Source organism: Aquarana catesbeiana, linkage group LG06 (genome assembly GCF_042186555.1).
Source record: "Aquarana catesbeiana isolate 2022-GZ linkage group LG06, ASM4218655v1, whole genome shotgun sequence".
NCBI lineage: Eukaryota > Metazoa > Chordata > Amphibia > Anura > Ranidae > Aquarana > Aquarana catesbeiana.
Window position 1 is genome coordinate 394,824,645 of NC_133329.1, and position 17,340 is coordinate 394,841,984.

Here is a 17,340-nt window from a genome sequence, read left to right on the forward strand (position 1 = left end):
TGTGGCTACAAGATATATATTTATTTTAAATCAATTGTGTTTAATAACTTTAAAGTCCTGTACAGAACCAACAATGCGCATGCAGATTATATTTAAGAATCTTGGGTCTTATCGGTGACATCACGGAAAGGGTTGGACACCTTGGAGGATCGGAACGCGTCGGACCTCTCGGCAGTTGAAGAAAAAGGGCCGAAAAACTCGGCAGCGAAAGTAAAGACGTCATCTGGTTTTCTAAGGAGAAGGAACTGCATGAAGTCGCTGAGGAGAATTTTCATGTCTGGGTGCCGCCTGAGGTACGTTTCATGATCCAAGATCAGCTCTTCCTGAATGGAGACAGATGGAGAAAATGGCAATCTGAGAGGTTGGTGGAAAGAGAATTTCTCAGATGCAGAATATGTGAGAACAGCATTTGAAAATAAGATTCACCCAAACAAAAATCATTCTTCCAATTGCATTCTTTAACCACTTGCCCTCCAGAAGTTTTACCCCTCCATGACCAGGCCAATTTTTGCGATTGTGCGACGCTGTACCCAAATAAAAGGTGTGTCCTTATTATCCCACAAACAGAGCTTTCTTTCTTTTCTTTTGATCACCTCTGTGTCTTTTATTTTTTTGTGTCCTACAACTTTCTGCTATAAAATATCCAATACATTTTTTTTTTAAATCTTTCTTGTTAAAAAAAAATCAAAATCAAAAAAAAAAAAAATCTAATTTCTTCATAAATTTAGGCCAATATGTATTCTGCTACATGTCTTTGGTAAAAAAAAATCCCAATAAGCTTACGATTGGTTTGCACGAAAGTTATAGCACCTACAAACCATGTGATGCATACTGGAATTTATAATAATAAATATAATTTGTAATAAATAAAGATATTTATAGTATAATTTAAATTATAAAATGTATTTATACTAGCAATGGTGGCGATCAGCGACTTATAGTGGGCCTGCGCTATAGCGGTCGGAAATCTGACATTTTTGACACTTTGTGGGAACCAGTGATCAATGCTAAAAATACGCACTGTCACTGTACTAATGGAACTGGCCGGGAAGGGGTTAACACCAGGGGCGATCAAAGGGTTAACTGTGTGCCTAGCCAGTGTTTATGTCTACTGTGAGGTGCTGGTTTTTATTCCCTGCTTTGCAAAGAAACAAAAACCAGCACATCCCTGCTGACAGGACAAAGCTCTGCATTGTTTACATAGGCAGAGCCCTGTGCTGTCTTCCTCCTCGTCGATTGGTGGGTCCCAGCAGTCATCCAGCTGATCGGCTTGTGCTGTGACTAATCGCTTCACAGCCGGCACCCCACCTGGAAGTGATGGATCATGTACTAAAGACGTGAGCTGGCACAGGAGAGCCGTTTTGCCGCCGTACTCCTACGCGAGGCGGTCGGCAAGCAGATATTCAATAAAAGCACCACACCATGTATGTATATCAAGTCAGAGAGGGGGCCGCAACACTCCGCACGGGGGGGCGCGCAACACTCCACACGGGGGGGGCCGCAACACTCCACACGGGGGGGGCGCAACACTCCACACGGGGGGGCCGCAACCACGGGGGGGCCGCAACACTCCGCACGGGGGGGCCGCAACACTCCGCACGGGGGGGCCGCAACACTCCGCACGGGGGGGGGCCGCAACACTCCGCACGGGGGGTGGCCGCAACACTCCACACGGGGGGGCCGCAACACTCCACACGGGGGGGGGGGGGCGCAACACTCCGCACGGGGGGGGCCGCAACACTTCGCACGGGGGGGGCCGCAACACTTCGCACGGGGGGGGGCCGCAACACTTCGCACGGGGGGGGGCCGCAACACTTCGCACGGGGGGGGGGGGGCCGCAACACTTCGCACGGGGGGGGGGCCGCAACACTCCGCACGGGGGGGCCGCAACACTCCGCACGGGGGGGGCCGCAACACTCCGCACGGGGGGGGCCGCAACACTCCGCACGGGGGGGCCGCAACACTCCGCACGCGGGGGCCGCAACACTCCGCACGGGGGGGGGGGGCCGCAACACTCCGCACGGGGGGGGGCCGCAACACTCCGCACGGGGGGGCCGCAACACTCCGCACGGGGGGGCCGCAACACTCCGCACGGGGGGGCCGCAACACTCCGCACGGGGGGGGCCGCAACACTCCACACGGGGGCCGCAGAGGGACAACAACAACTCTATAAATGGGAATAAATATAAATCATTTGACAGATAAAACAGCTCCTTTTATATGTATGTCAGCTGTGTATTAAAATGTTTACATCAAGTTTAGTTTAGATGAATTAAAGGACAGGTTCACCCTTCAGGAGCATGTTACACCCATAATTCAGGCCCATCTGTACCATGTGGCCAAGCACAGCTAACCACAAACAACGTATACAGTGAACGATTCCATTTCATTCAGTAAAAATGGTAGCTAAATGAATTGCTATAAGCAATCATAATGTATTAAAAAAAAAAAAAAATCCTGATCACTTCCCCGGAGTAGTACAGTGTTACTAATGTGACACTGTATTGCTCTGGTCACAGTGTTAAAAAAATAATTGTAGAATAAAAAAATATTTTTTTTTTTATTTATTAAAAAATAAATAAATAATGGGGTATATTATTATTATTATATTATTATACAGGATTTATATAGCGCCAACAGTTTACGCAGCGCTTTACAATATAAAAGGAGACAATACAGTTACAATACAAGAGGATTAAGAGGGCCCTGCTCAGAAGAGCTTACAATCTAATAGGGAGGGGCAGGTGGTACAAAAGGTTGAAACTGTGGGGAATGAGCTGGTGGAAGTGGTAGGAGATTAGTTGGAGACGTGATAGGCTTTTCTGAAGAGATGAGTTTTCAGGGATCACCTGAAGGTAGCAAGAGAAGGGGATAGCCGGACCGGTGGAGGTAGCGAGTTCCAGAGGATGGGAGAGGCTCTGGAGAAATCCTGGAGACGAGCATGGGAGGAGGAGACAAGAGAGCTTGAGAGTAGGAGGTCTTGAGAAGAGCGGAGAGGACAAGTTGGGTGTATATAATATACCCCCAGTTAGTGTTCCTTATTACTGCCACATTTTGTCATATTACAACCAAAAACGTAAATGTATTTTATTGGGATTTTATGTGATAGACCAACACAAAGTGGCACGGAATTGTGAAATGGAAAAAAAATTATAAGTGATTTTCAAATTTTTTTTACAAATAAATGTGAAAAGTGTGGGGTACATTTGTATTCAGCCCCCTTTACTCTGATACCCCCCCTAACTAAAATCTAGTGGAACCAATTGCCTTCAGAAGTCACCTAATTAGTAAATAGGGTCCACCTGTGTGTCTCAGTATAAATACAGTTGTTCTATGAAGCCCTCAGAGGTTTGTTAGAGACCCTTAGACCCCTTTCACATTGCAGCCGCAGCTGCGTTGGCACTTTCCCGTCGTTTTAGCAGCAGTTTTCGGCCGAGGAAAGGGTTAATAGCGCCCGTGTAGTGCCGAAGTGCTTTGCAGGCGCTTGGGCAATGGTGCCCATTCATTTCATTGGGCAGGAGCAATGTATACACCGCTCCTCCAACGCCCCAAAGACGCTGCTTGCAGGACCTTTTTGAACGCCCTGCCAGCGCACCGCCCCAGTGTGAAAGCACTCAGGCTTTCACACTGGGACTGCAGATGAGGCATTTTCCAAGTGCTTTACAGGTGCTTTTTTTTTTAGTGCTAAAGCGCCTGAAAAACGCCAGTGTAAAAGGGGTCTTAGTGAACAGACAGCAGGGATAGAGTTGTGGAGAAGTTTAAAGCAGGGTTAGGTTATAAAAAAAAAATATCCCAAGCTTTGGACATCTCACGGAGCTCTGTTCAATCCATCATCCGAAAATGGAAAGAGTATTGCCGCATACACACGAGCGGATTTTCCATCCAAAATTTTTCCGACGGAATTCCGCTCAAGCTTGCCTTGCATACACACGGTCACACAAAAGTTCTCTGAACATTCGACCGTCGAGAACGCGGTGATGTGCAACACTACGACGAGCCGAGAAAATGAAGTTCAACGCTTCCGAGCATGCGTAGGAATTTTGCGCGTAGGAATTTGTACAGACGATCGCATTTTCAGATAGGAACTTTTTTCCGACCAAAAAATAGAGAACCTGCTCTCAATCTTCTGCTGGCTGGAATTACGCCAGCAAAAGTCCGATGGAGCATACACACGGTCGCATTTTACGACCAAAAGCTCACGTCTGTCTTTTGCTGGCCGAATTTCTGATCGTGTGTACGGGGCATAGGGCACAACTGCAAACCTACCAAGACATGGCCGTCCACCTAAACTAACAGGCCGGGCAAGGGGAGCAACTTCGAAAAACCCGCCATGCCTCTTCCTAAACACCTTGGACTGTCTACTTTCCAAAAAGGCGTCATTTGGGGGATGTTTGTACTGTCTTGGCATTTTTTGGGCCTCAAGAAATGAGATAGAAATGAGATCGTCAGTACACCAGGATTGATCGATTTTCAGATACATAGAGATATAGAGATAGAGATATAGATATATATACCATAGTTTGTGGACTCTATAACTTTCCTACAGTCTAAATAATATACACTGATTTGGGTTATTTTCACCAAAGAAATGGAGCAGAATACAGTTTGGCCTAAATATATCAATAAATGTTATAACAGAAACAAAGAAATTTTTTTTTTTTTTAATTTTCAGTCTTTTTTTCCCATTTATTTAGCAAAAAATAAAAAATGTAATGGTGATTAAATACCACCAAAAGAAAGTTCTATTTGTGTGAAAGAAATGATAAATATGTCATATGGGTACAGTGTTGCATGACTGAGTAATTGTCATTCAAAGTGTGACAGCGCTGGAAGCTGAATATTGGCTTGGGCAGGAAGGGGGTGAAAGTGTCCGGTATTGAAGAGGTTTTAGACGCAATGCAAAATATGCCAGTCTGACCTCAACCTGAAGGTCAGTCTATATGTCACCTAACACGTACCTTTCTGTCCAGGAACTCAGAATGGAGCTGTACATCGTCCTGCCAATTCAATGGCTGCTTCTCAAACACAGGTTTAGGATCTTGTTCCTCTGTGAATAGATTTGTGAAATAATAAAAGCTTCAGAAGCATATTCATATCACCACTATAACTAAAGTGAGTCTTGCTGCAGTAAAAAAAGAAAAAGAAAAAAGCTCCTGTAAAAGAGGAGGATGTATATATTGTCCCAGCGCCTGTTCATGGAATCTTCATTTAGAGCAAACCGAAGCCACCCGAAGAATCCTTAAATCCGACACTTCCAGGTGTGTTGGGTACCTGGAGCCCCTGCTATGATCTGTGGTTCCAACCTCCACCCTCTATGTCAAATAGCAGCAGAACCCAGAGCTCTTCAAGGGAGCAAAGATATCACAGTGCCTTGAAAAAGTATTCACACCCCTTGAAATTTTGCACATTTTGACATGTTACAACCAAAAAACGTGGTTATTGGTATTTTATGTGATTGACCAACACAAAGTGGCACATAACTGTGAAGTGGAAGGAAAATGATAAATGTTTTTTTTTTTTTTTTTTTACAAATAAATATGTGAAAAGTGTGGGGGGGTACATTTGTATGGCGCCCCCCGGAGTCAATACTTTGTAACCACCTTTCTCTCTAATTACAGCTGCAAGTCTTTTTGGGGATGTCTCTACCAGCTTTGCACATCTAGAGAGGGACATTTTTGCCTATTCTTCTTTGCAGAATATCTCAAGCTCTGTCAGATTGGATGGAGAGCGTCTGTGAACAGCAATTTTCAAGTCTTGCCACAGATTCTCAATAGGATAAAAGTATAGCACATTGTGTGAATTGAACGCCACTGTTTTATTCAGTGTGTGGTTTAACACTGGTTGACACGTTATAGAAGAAAACACTATATAGTTAAATTTTATTTAAAGTGGCAGCTAGAGCGTAGTTTTTTGTATTAACACATACCACATAATAATAATTTATTGTGCATAGACTCCGAGGCGCAGTGGTGGTAAACAAGGTATAGGTGGGCAGTAATACTTTGGGGACCATTTTGACGATTTAGGTCTGGACTTTGACTGGGCCATTCTAACACATGAATATGCTTTGATCTAAACCATTCCATTGTAGCTCTGGCTGTATGTTTAGGGTCGTTGTCCTGCTGGAAGGTAAACCTCCGCCCCAGTCTCAAGTCTTTTGCAGATTCTAACAGGTTTTCTTCTAAGATTGCCCTGTATTTGGCTCCATCCATCTTCCCATCAACTCTGACCAGCTTCCCTGTCCCTGCTGAAGAAAAGCACCCCCACTACATGATGCTGCCACCACCATGTTTCACGGTGGGGATGGTGTGTTCAGGGTGATGTGCAGTGTTAGTTTTCCACCACACATAGCATTTTGCTTTTAGGCCAAAAATTCAATTTTGGTCTCATCTGACCAGAGCACCTTCTTCCACATGTTTGCTGTGTCCCCCACATGTCTTCTTGCAAACAGGACTTCTTATGACTTTCTTTCAACAATGTCTTTCTTCTTGTCACTCTTCCATAAAGGTCAGATTTGTGGAGATCACGACTAATAGTTGTCCTGTGGACAGATTCTCCCACCTGAGCTGTGGATATCTGCAGCTCCTCCAGAGTTACCATGGGCCTCTTGGCTGATTCTCTAAATAATACTCTTCTTGCCCGGCCTGTCAGTTTAGGTGGACGGCCATGTCTTGGTAGGTTTGCAGTTGTCCATACTCTTTCCATTTTCGGATGATGGATTGAACAGAGCTCCGTGAGATGTTCAAAGCTTGGGATATTTTTTATAACCTAACCCTGCTTTAAACTTCTGCACAACTTTATCCCTGTCTGGTGTGTTCCTTCATGATGCTGTTTGTTCATTAAGGTTCTCTAATGCCGCGTACACACGAGCAGACTTTACGGCAGACTTTGTACGACGGACTTTCCGAATGAACTGACTTGCCTACACACGATCAACCAAAGTCCGACAGATTCGTACGTGATGACGTACACCGGACTAAAACAAGGAAGTTGATAGCCAGTAGCCAATAGCTGCCCTAGCGTCAGTTTTTGTCCGTCGGACTAGCATACAGACGAGCAGACTTTTCGACCGGACTCGAGTCCGTCGGAAAGATTTGAAACATGTTTCATTTCTAGGTCTGTTGAACTCTTGGGGAAAAAAAGTCCGCTGGAGCCCACACACAATTGAATTGTCCGACGGACCAAGTATGCCGTAGAGTCCGGTCGTGTGTACGCAGCATTACAAACCTCTGAGGACTTCACAGAACAGCTGTATTTATACGGAGATTAATTTACACACAGATGGACTCTACTAATTATGTAACTTCTGAAGGCAATTGATTCCATTCGATTTCAGTTAGGGGTATCAGAGTAAATGGGGGCTTAATACAAATGCCCCCCCCACACTTTTCACATATTTATTTGTAAAAAAAATTGAAAACCATTTATAATTTTCCATCCACTTCACAATTATGTGCCACTTTGTGTTGGTCTATCACATAAAATCCCAATAAAATACATTTACGTTTTTGGTTGTAACATGACAAAATGTGGAAAATGTCAAGGGGTGTGAATACTTTTTCAAGGCACTGTATATACCACCTGCTGGAAAGAGGAGTATAAACCTTCTACCTTTAGGAGGCCCTCTGACATCACTACACGTGCACCTGCAAACATGCACCAACGTATTCAAAAGTAAAGTGAAAATGTACAATGTTATGGGGAACATTCAAAAATAATAATTCTGCCTAAGCAGTCCCCTGAAAATGTAGCTTTTATCTGAAATTCCTCTTGAGAAATAGCAGTGCACTTCCTGGAATGTAAAGGGTTCCTATCCACTCCTCTACCTATAGCCTCATTTTAGTATCTCTGCAGTGCGAGATCTCAGACACTGTTGCCTCTGCTACCTCTGTGGTTCATGCTGGAGGCTTTGCCTTGATAAAGCAAACTGCCCCACTGACTCTACGGAGCCCGAGCAGTATAAGAATCGGATGTGGGCAAGAGAGGGGGTGATCATTGTGGTGGGGGGGTCAATTATAAGTTCCAATCCCATTGTGTGTTCTCACTGCAGCAGCTGAAAGCTGGCTTCTCCTCCTCTCCCTCCTGCCAACTGTCAGCTGTTGCAGGGAGAAACACACAACAGGATTGGTTATTATAATTGACCCCCCCCAAGTGCACCCATTACCCTCTCTATCTAGGATTCGATCCCCCTGCTGTCCGGGCCCCACCTGGGAGATCTACAGGATGGAGAGTGTTCTGAATGAACACAGTGAGTGAGCTGTTTGTGTGACTGAAGCCGCCTGTTACTCTATGTGGGTGCAGCAGCTGTATGAACACAGCTACAGGTAATAATTTGTAATTTAGTAATTTGACAGGTGTGCAGGTGTGGGTAAGTGTTAGACATGTGCAATTTGTTTAGACCCCTTTCACACTGGAGGCGTTTTTCAGGCACTACAGCGCTAAAAATAGCCCCTGCATAGCGTCTGAAAAAAGCCTCAGCTGCAAACCCAGTGTGAAAGCCCGAGTGCCTTCACACTGGGGCGCTGCTCTGGCAGGGTGTCACAAAGACTCCTGCCAGCAGCTTCTTTGCAGCGGTGGAGGAGCGGTGTATACACCGCTCCTCCGCTGCTCCTGCCCATTGAAATCAATGGGGCAGCGCTGCCATACGGCCGGCAAATTGTCGATGCAGCGGCGTTTTGTGGGCGGATTTAATCCTTTTTCAGCCGCTAGTGGGGGTTAAAACCGCCCCGCTAGCGGCCGAATAGCGACGGTAAAGCGGCGCTAAAAATAACGCCGCTTTACCGCCGATGCCTGAGCGCTTTGAGTGTGAAAGCACTCTTAGTTCCGAATTCGTTTAACGAATTTTGACAAATTGGAAATTTCGGAAATTGGAAAATTTGAAATTAGGAAATTCGACAATCTAAAAATAAGAATGAAAATCTGAACAAATGAAAGAATGAAAATTTGAAAATTTGAAAACCCGAAAATCTGAAATAATAACTAACTAATAATGAATATTAAATGATAGGTATTGGAATTTACTTTCAAATTTGGCTGTTAGTGAACGTAACGAGTACGAATTTATCCGAAGTTACGAATTATCTGAAATAACGAATGCCGCATCTAAACGAATAGAACATAAAGATCTAATAATAATAAATAATAATAAAACCTTTTTATTATTATTATTTATTATTAATTTGTTCCATTCCATTTGTTTAGATGCGGCATTCGTTATTTCGGATAATTCCTTGTCAAAAGAAGTTTATTGAGTATACAATGTTATAAAGATACATAAATATACATAAAGTAAGTTTACAAGGATCTATAAAGTAAGCTCATTGTTTTACAGTAGGGTTTATATAGGTAAATATCATGAAATTTCAAATATTAAACATTGGGTTCACGTAAACCTAAATTAAAGATATATATCATTTCCTTAGTTACTTTTGTAGGTATTTAAATGATTTATACCTACTATACATATTGTTTACAAGTAGAGTGTATATAGGTCAAATAAGTTCTGATAATGAGCTTTAATCGTAAGGTGGAGAAAAGGAAAGAGAAAGAAGAAAAAGGGTTGAAAGGTAGAGGTATGGTCCACAAGGTTGTCCCGCTCGTCAGTTTATTATTCTTTTTAGTTCTCTTTGAAGCCTTAGAATGGGTGTCTCTGTAAGTCATTTAATCTGTTACCATGGCAACAGGACAGAGTCATTGAAATTTGACAGGAACTGTTGTTTTATCCAAGGATGCCAAAGTTTTTCAAATTTTGGAATTTGATTTTGATCGATGGCTACCATCTTAGCATGGGACATTGTATTATTCATTCTGTGAATTGTTTCTGCTAGTACCAATGTAGGAGATTTCCATGCCTTGGCCACTGTTTGTTTTGCAGCCGTTATTAGTTGGATCATAAGTTTGAATTGAGAGAGTGTTAACCATTCCGGTTTTAGATTAAGTAAAGTTAAATATGGATCTGGTTGTATTATTTTTTTAAATATTTTAGATGCAATCACGAAGACTTCCTTCCAGAAGGTTTGGATTACTGGGCACGTCCACCATATGTGTAAATATGTGCCTATTTCTGGGCATCCTCGAAAACAAAGAGTTGAGGTATTAGGTGAATATTTTGCCACTCTAGCGGGTACAAGGTACCAGCGAGTTAGGACTTTATAATTTGTCTCTAGTGCCAAGATGTTGGGTGAAGATGACTTAGATGTTAGCCATATATTAGACCAGTCCGTGTCTTCTAAAGTTCGTCCCAGGTCCTCCTCCCACCTCTGAACGTAAGAGGGTCTATTAAGATTTGCTACTCCATATAATTGATTATAAAGTGATGAAATTGTACCTTTAGCAAATGGATCTTTTGTACAGATTGATTCAAAAATGGATAATTGGGATAATGGTGTATCCCCCTTTAGGAATGGTGTATAGAAATTTTTGATTTGGAGATATCTAAATATCTCAGAGTTTGGTAGATCATATTTTTCTCTAAGCGATGGGAATGAAAGGAATGATTTAGATGCTATGAAGTCATTTAGTGTCTGAATGCCTGATGTTGTCCAAGCTTTAAAAGAATTTGGGTAGATCCATGCCGGATAAAAGGCCGGATTTCTGATAAAAGAAAGGAGAGGATTGTGTGGAGATTGTAACTGATATTTGGTTTTTAGTTTATCCCAGAGAGATAAGAAGTGTTTAGTTATGGGATTATGAATTTTAAAGCGGTCTTTAGGATCAAGCCATAATAAATTTGATATTAATAGAGGGTCATTTTCTGAAGCCTCTATAAATACCCATAATGGGATTTCCTGTTTTGCATGGTATTTGGACAGACTGGCCAAATGTGCTGCTCTGTAGTAGTTAGTAAAATTAGGGTATCCCAGGCCTCCTTTATTTTTGGGAAGATGTAGTGTGTGTATAGGTATACGTGGTTTAGAAGAGCCCCATATAAACGAAGTTGCTCTTTTTTGTACTATTCTCAAAAAATAGGAAGGAATTGGAATAGGGAGGACTCTGAATAGATAAAGCAATTTGGGTAGAATAGTCATTTTGATTGCATTAATCTTCCCTATCCAGGATAAAGGAAGTTGCGACCATTGTTTTATTAGATTTGTGATCTGTCTTAATACAGGAGGATAATTGGTTGAGAATAAGTCAGAATGAGATGCTGTTAAATGAATTCCAAGATATGGGATTGATTTTTCTGCCCATGTGAATGGGAGTGCAGTCCTAGCCGGGATCAATTCCATGTTTGTGAGTGAAATATTAAGCACTAGGCATTTCTTAGGATTAATCATAAGGCCGGATAGGGCTGCAAATCCATCAAGAGCTGGTATTAAGTTAGGACCAGAGACCTGTGGTGATGATAGAAAAAGTAATATATCGTCTGCAAATATACATAATTTGTGTGTAATACCTCCCACTTCAATGCCAGTTATAGTTTGGTTTGTTCTGATATATTGGGCCATGGGTTCGAGTATAAGGGCAAATAATAAGGGAGATAATGGGCAACCCTGTCGGGTACCTCTTTCGATATTAAAGGCTTCAGATTTGTATCCAGCATATTTTATATAGGCTTTGGGTTTATTATATAATGCTTTGATCCATGTTAAAAAGTGGGGTCCAAAACCCCATTTTTGTAATGAATATTGCATATATTGCCAGGATACTGTGTCAAATGCCCTCTTAATATCGAGAGATAGAAAACATAAAGGGATTTTCCGTTTTTTAGCAATATGTGCCAATAACACTGCCCTGCGTATATTATCGCCTGCCTGTCTATTTGGCATGAAGCCTACTTGATCTCTATGTATTAATTTTCCTATAATGCTATTGAGGCGTTTTGCTATTATTTTTGCTAATAATTTAATATCGAGGTTTAACAGAGAGATAGGCCGATAATTCACACAGGAAGTATCATCAGAAAGGGGTTTTGGGATCATACAAACAATTGCCATTAGTGTTTCTTGCCGAAAAGAATGTCCATCTAGAAGTTTGTTAAAAGTTTCAGTGAGAATGGGAGAGAGTATTTCTGAGAATGTTTTATAGTATAAAGCCGAGTAGCCGTCTGGGCCTGGTCTTTTGTTAAGTTTTAGGTCTTTTATGGCGTTAGCAACTTCATCTATAGTTATAGGCTCATCCAAACTGCTTTTTTGATTCTGAGATAACTCAGGTAAGGTTATTTTTGAGAAGAAGGATTCAGCTTCTGTAGGATTAAATTCATTGTTTGTCTTGTATAAAGTTGCGAGATGTGAGTGAAATTTATGGACTATTTTAACTGGATTACAAGTGTAAACATTTTTTGATAATTTCAAACGTATTGGTTTGAAAGATTTGTTAGTTGAATTTAATGCCCGAGCCAAATATGTACCTGGTTTGTTTGTATTCATGTAGAAATTGTGTTTGGAGCGTTTTATGGATTTATCAACTGACTCAGTGAGAAATAGATCGTATTCCAATCTAGATTTTTCCAGATGAGATTTTGTACTCTGAGATGGATTATCTTGAAATGATATGTAGGCTGCATTAAAATTGAGTTCTAGTTTTTTTGCTAGATTTTTGCGTTCCCGTTTAAATAGTGCCATTTGTCTTTGTATTGTACCACGCAAGACAGGCTTATGAGCTTCCCACAGTGTTATTGGGGAGATGTCTGTTGTATTATTAATTGATATGTATTCCTTTAAAGCTTGTTCAATGGCCATCTGATGTAGTGGGTGTTTGAGCATTATGTCCGGTAAGTACCACGTTGGGTCATGCGCTTTTGGTATGGCTGAGGCTATAGTAGTGTATACTGCATTATGGTCAGACCACGGAATCGGAATTATATCTGATGCAAAAATTTCTGGTATCATTCCTATTGTTAGAAAAATATGATCTATTCTGGTGAAGGTTTGATGAGGGTGCGAGAAATAAGTGAATTTCTTTTTCATTGGGTTACTTTCTCTCCATGAATCTACTAGATTGTATTTGGAAAGAAGTTGAGAAAAAGGTAATCTAGAGGTTATTTTGGATGGTGTAAAAGGTGATTTATCTAGAAATGGGAGGAGGACCTGGTTCGAATCCCCACACATTATCACTGTTCCTATTTTGTGTGTATTAATCACTTGTAATATATGTGAGAGGAATGGTGTAGGTTGTTTGTTAGGAGCGTAGTAGGAAATCACCGTGATTGCTGTATCCATTATATAACCCATGAGTATCAGGTATCTACCTTCTGGGTCTTTAATTTCTGATGATAAGGTGAATGGTGTGGATCGGTGAAATGCAATTAGAGTTCCCCTTTGCTTGGTACAGGCAGAAGCCGTGTAAATTTGTTGATAAAAAGGAGAAATATATTTTGGAGTAGAATCTTTGGTGAAGTGTGTTTCTTGGAGGCATACTATGTGAGCCTTCTTGTTATGGAAAGTACGGAAGGCTTTGGTCCTTTTTTGAGGGACATTTATTCCCTGAACATTCAGGGAAAGTATATTCAGTGGTGCCATGGCAATAGATCAAATAGTTTTGACTTACTTTTTGTTATGCAGAGCTGACTGCGCAGATCAACCTGTGTGGACTGAAGAGATGAATAGATAGAAAAGAAACCAGTGAATTCTGGAGTAAAGAGTAAACAAAAAACATATGAGATTAGATGATACATTGTATAAATTATTTTTTGCAAGTAATCACAATTTACCCGTGAAAGAGAATAAATATCTCTCTCAGGGGAATAAGTGCCTTCGTCACACTCCCACATAATATGGTTGGGAGAATGAGGAGGGCTAATGGGGGTACACGGATCTTCCGCTTACAGGAGAGAAGTGCCATGTCAAAAGACATCAAAATGATGTTTCATTAATTGGAGTGCAGAATATAGTTTTTGTTGAAATTATTTATTCCAGGGTGGTTGTATATGGTTAGTCTTGCCCTAGGCTAAATAATTCAGTTAGAAAGGTACTGTTAATAACTTTGGTATTGATGAAGATAGTTTGAATTATTTTGGGATTTTAACCCTTTTAGAGTAAACAATTACATATTTTATTCATGTGTAACTGTTTAGATATGTTAACTCATAAAATTGAGGTTGTATTGCTTCAGATTAGAATAAACAAAAACATAATTCTAGGAACTAGTTAGGTAATAATATATTTGTTTTAAGAAAAGAAAGAAAAAGCTTCCATTACTTCTGGATTATTGAACATATTTGTCCTAAAAAGTAATAAATCTATTGTTATTACCTGATAATATATAACTGAACAAGAATTTCCTCATTTCACTTATATATTCTAAGGCTATATGAATCAGAAGTAATAAGAAATATAACTGGAATGTAACATGATCCCATACAGTGTGTGACTATCAGAATGCAGTTACATTCAGTTATAAATATAGGTTTTTTATAGAGAACCATCTCTTAGTATAATAAATGAAGAGATATCAGGAATTAGGATGTCAGTCCATTGAATCTTCTTGGTCCATGGATGATGTGGCATAACGGCCTCTTTTGTGAGAATGATGATTCCCATTTTGTTCTGAAATTTTCTGGGTGCTGCCTGAAGGTGAAGATGACGCCATTCTTCTGCATGTGGGAGTGTTGCTGCTTGTGGGTTCTGTCAGATTTAATTTTAAAAGGGTTTGTTGTAGTTCATCTGCTGATCTGCTTCTGTAAATTGTACCTTGGTAGTTAAATCTGACTGAAAAGGGGAAGCCCCATTGATACATAATGTTGTGGCGTTGCAGTTCCATTAGTTGGGGTTTCATGGATCGTCTTTTAGTAATAGTAAGTTGGGATAGGTCAGCAAAAATTTGATAATTGTGTCCTTGAAAATTAAGTTCTTTTTTTTCTCTTGCAGCAATTAGTATTTGTTCTTTCGTTCTGTAATAATGAAATTTTGTGATTATATCACGTGGGGGTCCATCTTTCTTTTTGGCTGTGAGGGCTCTGTGTACTCTGTCCAGTTCTAAACGTTCAATAGGGATATCTGGCTTTAGTTCTTGTAATAGAGCAGTAATAGTAGATTGCAGGTCTGTCACAGTTTCAGGTATTCCCCTTATGCGCAAGTTTGAACGTCTGGCTCTATTTTCGTAATCTTCGAGCTTAGTTTGAAGTATTAAATTCTCTTTTTTTAATTGTTCCAATTCTGTTATATTTTCTTGGGTTGTAATTTCAATTTCATCCATTTTTATTTCTAAGGCTGCGGTGCGGTTTCCCAGCTCTCTTATTTCTTTGGTTAGGCTTTTTGTTATTTGGTCTGAGGTTTGTTTTAAAGCCTTATGAAGCATCTTTTCAAATTGTAATAATATTACTGGGGATACTGAGGAGGCTTGTGGGGAAGTTTGTGAGAGGATTTGTTCTGTATCTGACTCAAATGGAGAGTCTTGCTGTGACATTTTTTGTCTGTGAGAGCGCCCTGATGCTGTATCTTGTGAGGTGACTGGAGCTGCTTCAGCTGCAGTGAGTGCCTGTGAGCTCTTTGTGAGGTGATTTTTATTTCTGCCACGGTTTCTTCCCAGTACCATATTTCCTGCCCAAACTTTCACAGTTTGTTCCCTGGGGCAAAAAGGTTCAAATGGATACCTTTTGAGCCTGCAGGCTCCGCTTTGTCCTTCTCTTCTCTCCTCAGCGGTGTGGAGCTCTAACAATGCATGTCTGCTCTGCTAGGCTCCGCCTCCTGCCCCTGTTATTTCGGATAATTCATAACTTCAGAAAAAGTTTGTATTTGTTACATTCACAAACAGCCAAATTTGAAAGGAAATTCCAATACTTATAATTTAATAGTTAGTTATTATTAGTTAGTTATTATTTCGATTTCATTGATTTTCTTTTTTTTTTTCAGATTTTCGAATTTTCAAAATTCGGAAATTCAGAAATTTGGAAATTCAGAAATCCGACAATTCGGAAATCCGAATTTTCGGATTTCCGAAAAAAGCAAAAAAAACGATAAGACGTCTCCATAGCATAGCATGGGCTGCCTGCACATAGCTCCAGCCATAGAAAAAAAATAAAAACACTGATATACACTGTACAGAGCACAGCACCCATGTGAATGAGCCCCAAAGACTTCATTCACACACACAGCTTTTTTTTTTACTCAATACAATTTTATCTTTTAGATTTAGCAGAAATGTTGTGTGTCTGTGTGTATGTGTATATACAGAGGGTAAAATAAGTATTAAACACGTCACTATTTTTCTAGGTAAATATATTTGTAAAGGTGCTATTGACATGAAATTGTCACTACATGTCGGTAACAACCCATGCAATTCATACATACAAACACCAAAGACACCAAAACAAATAAGTTCAGAAATGAAGTTGTGTAATAAAATGGAATGACACAGAGAAAAAAATATTGAATACATGAAGAAAGGGAGGTGCAAAAAGGCATGGAAAGCCAAGACACCAGCTGAAATCTATCAGTAATTAGAACACAATCCTGCCCCTTGTCAGTGTAAATGAATATCACCTAGTTCAGTCTCCACTGACGGCCTACAAAAGGTGTCTCATTACCAAAGTGTCACACAAGAAACATCTCGTGATGGGTAAAAGCAAAGAGCTCTCTCAAGACCTTCACAACCTCATTGTTGCAAAACATATACTGATGGCATTGGTTACAGAAGGTAGAGCTGCATGATTCTGGCTAAAATGAGAATAACAATTTTTTTGCTTAGAATAAAGATCACAATTCTCGTGGCGTAACATCATCTTTCACATTATACAAAAAAATTTGGCTAACTTTACTGTTTCGTTTTTTTTTTTAATTCATTGAAGTGTATTTTTTCCCCAAAAAATGTGTTTGAAAGACCGCTGCGCAAATACAGTGTGACATAAAATATTGCAGCAATTGCCATTTTATTCCCTAGGGTCTCTGCTAAAAAATATATATAATTGTTGGAAGGCAACATAATTTAATATCATATTTCTGGAGTTTCTTTCTTGTTGAGACAACCAAGCCTTCGCTTCTTGGGGGCTGTCTGGAATGTAACAAGGTGCACATCAAAGCTTGGTAGCATATCAGATTATTCGTCTGAAAGAAGCAAAGGCTGAACAAAAGCTTGGCTCCTATTCGTCTGGTGTTATAACGCTATGCGAGCGAGCTTCAAAAGCACCATAGCTGACAAGATGATTGATGAATATCCTGCTACAGAAGATCAAAGGGCCAGCTAAGATTGAAGATTAACCTAGGATACAGAGACATGATACATGGACAATGCTGCCCCTAGAGGCCAATACAGCAGGACGGACAGTAATATAATATATTGAGGAGGACTGCCCCATAAATACTGTGATTCGTCAAACGCCTAGATGGGATGGCAATGGGGTTAGGTTTGGATGGTGTATGATTGAAGTATAAAAGGGCTGAACGAGTCTGAGAGCTCTCCCTC

General features: G+C 40.6%; 1 protein-coding gene across 1 annotated transcript in view; it reads right to left on the bottom strand.

Annotated features, from left to right (window-relative positions):
• Positions 1 to 17,340, bottom strand: part of CATIP (ciliogenesis associated TTC17 interacting protein) — a 52,552-nt gene continuing 35,212 nt past the window's right edge. The window contains exons 9-10 of the mRNA XM_073634992.1: positions 4,959 to 5,047; positions 1 to 323 (exon numbers count right to left, since the gene is read on the bottom strand). Coding sequence (XP_073491093.1) covers positions 93 to 323; positions 4,959 to 5,047 — 320 coding nt within the window. The 3' untranslated portion in view covers positions 1 to 92. The remainder of the gene's footprint in view (positions 324 to 4,958; positions 5,048 to 17,340) is intronic.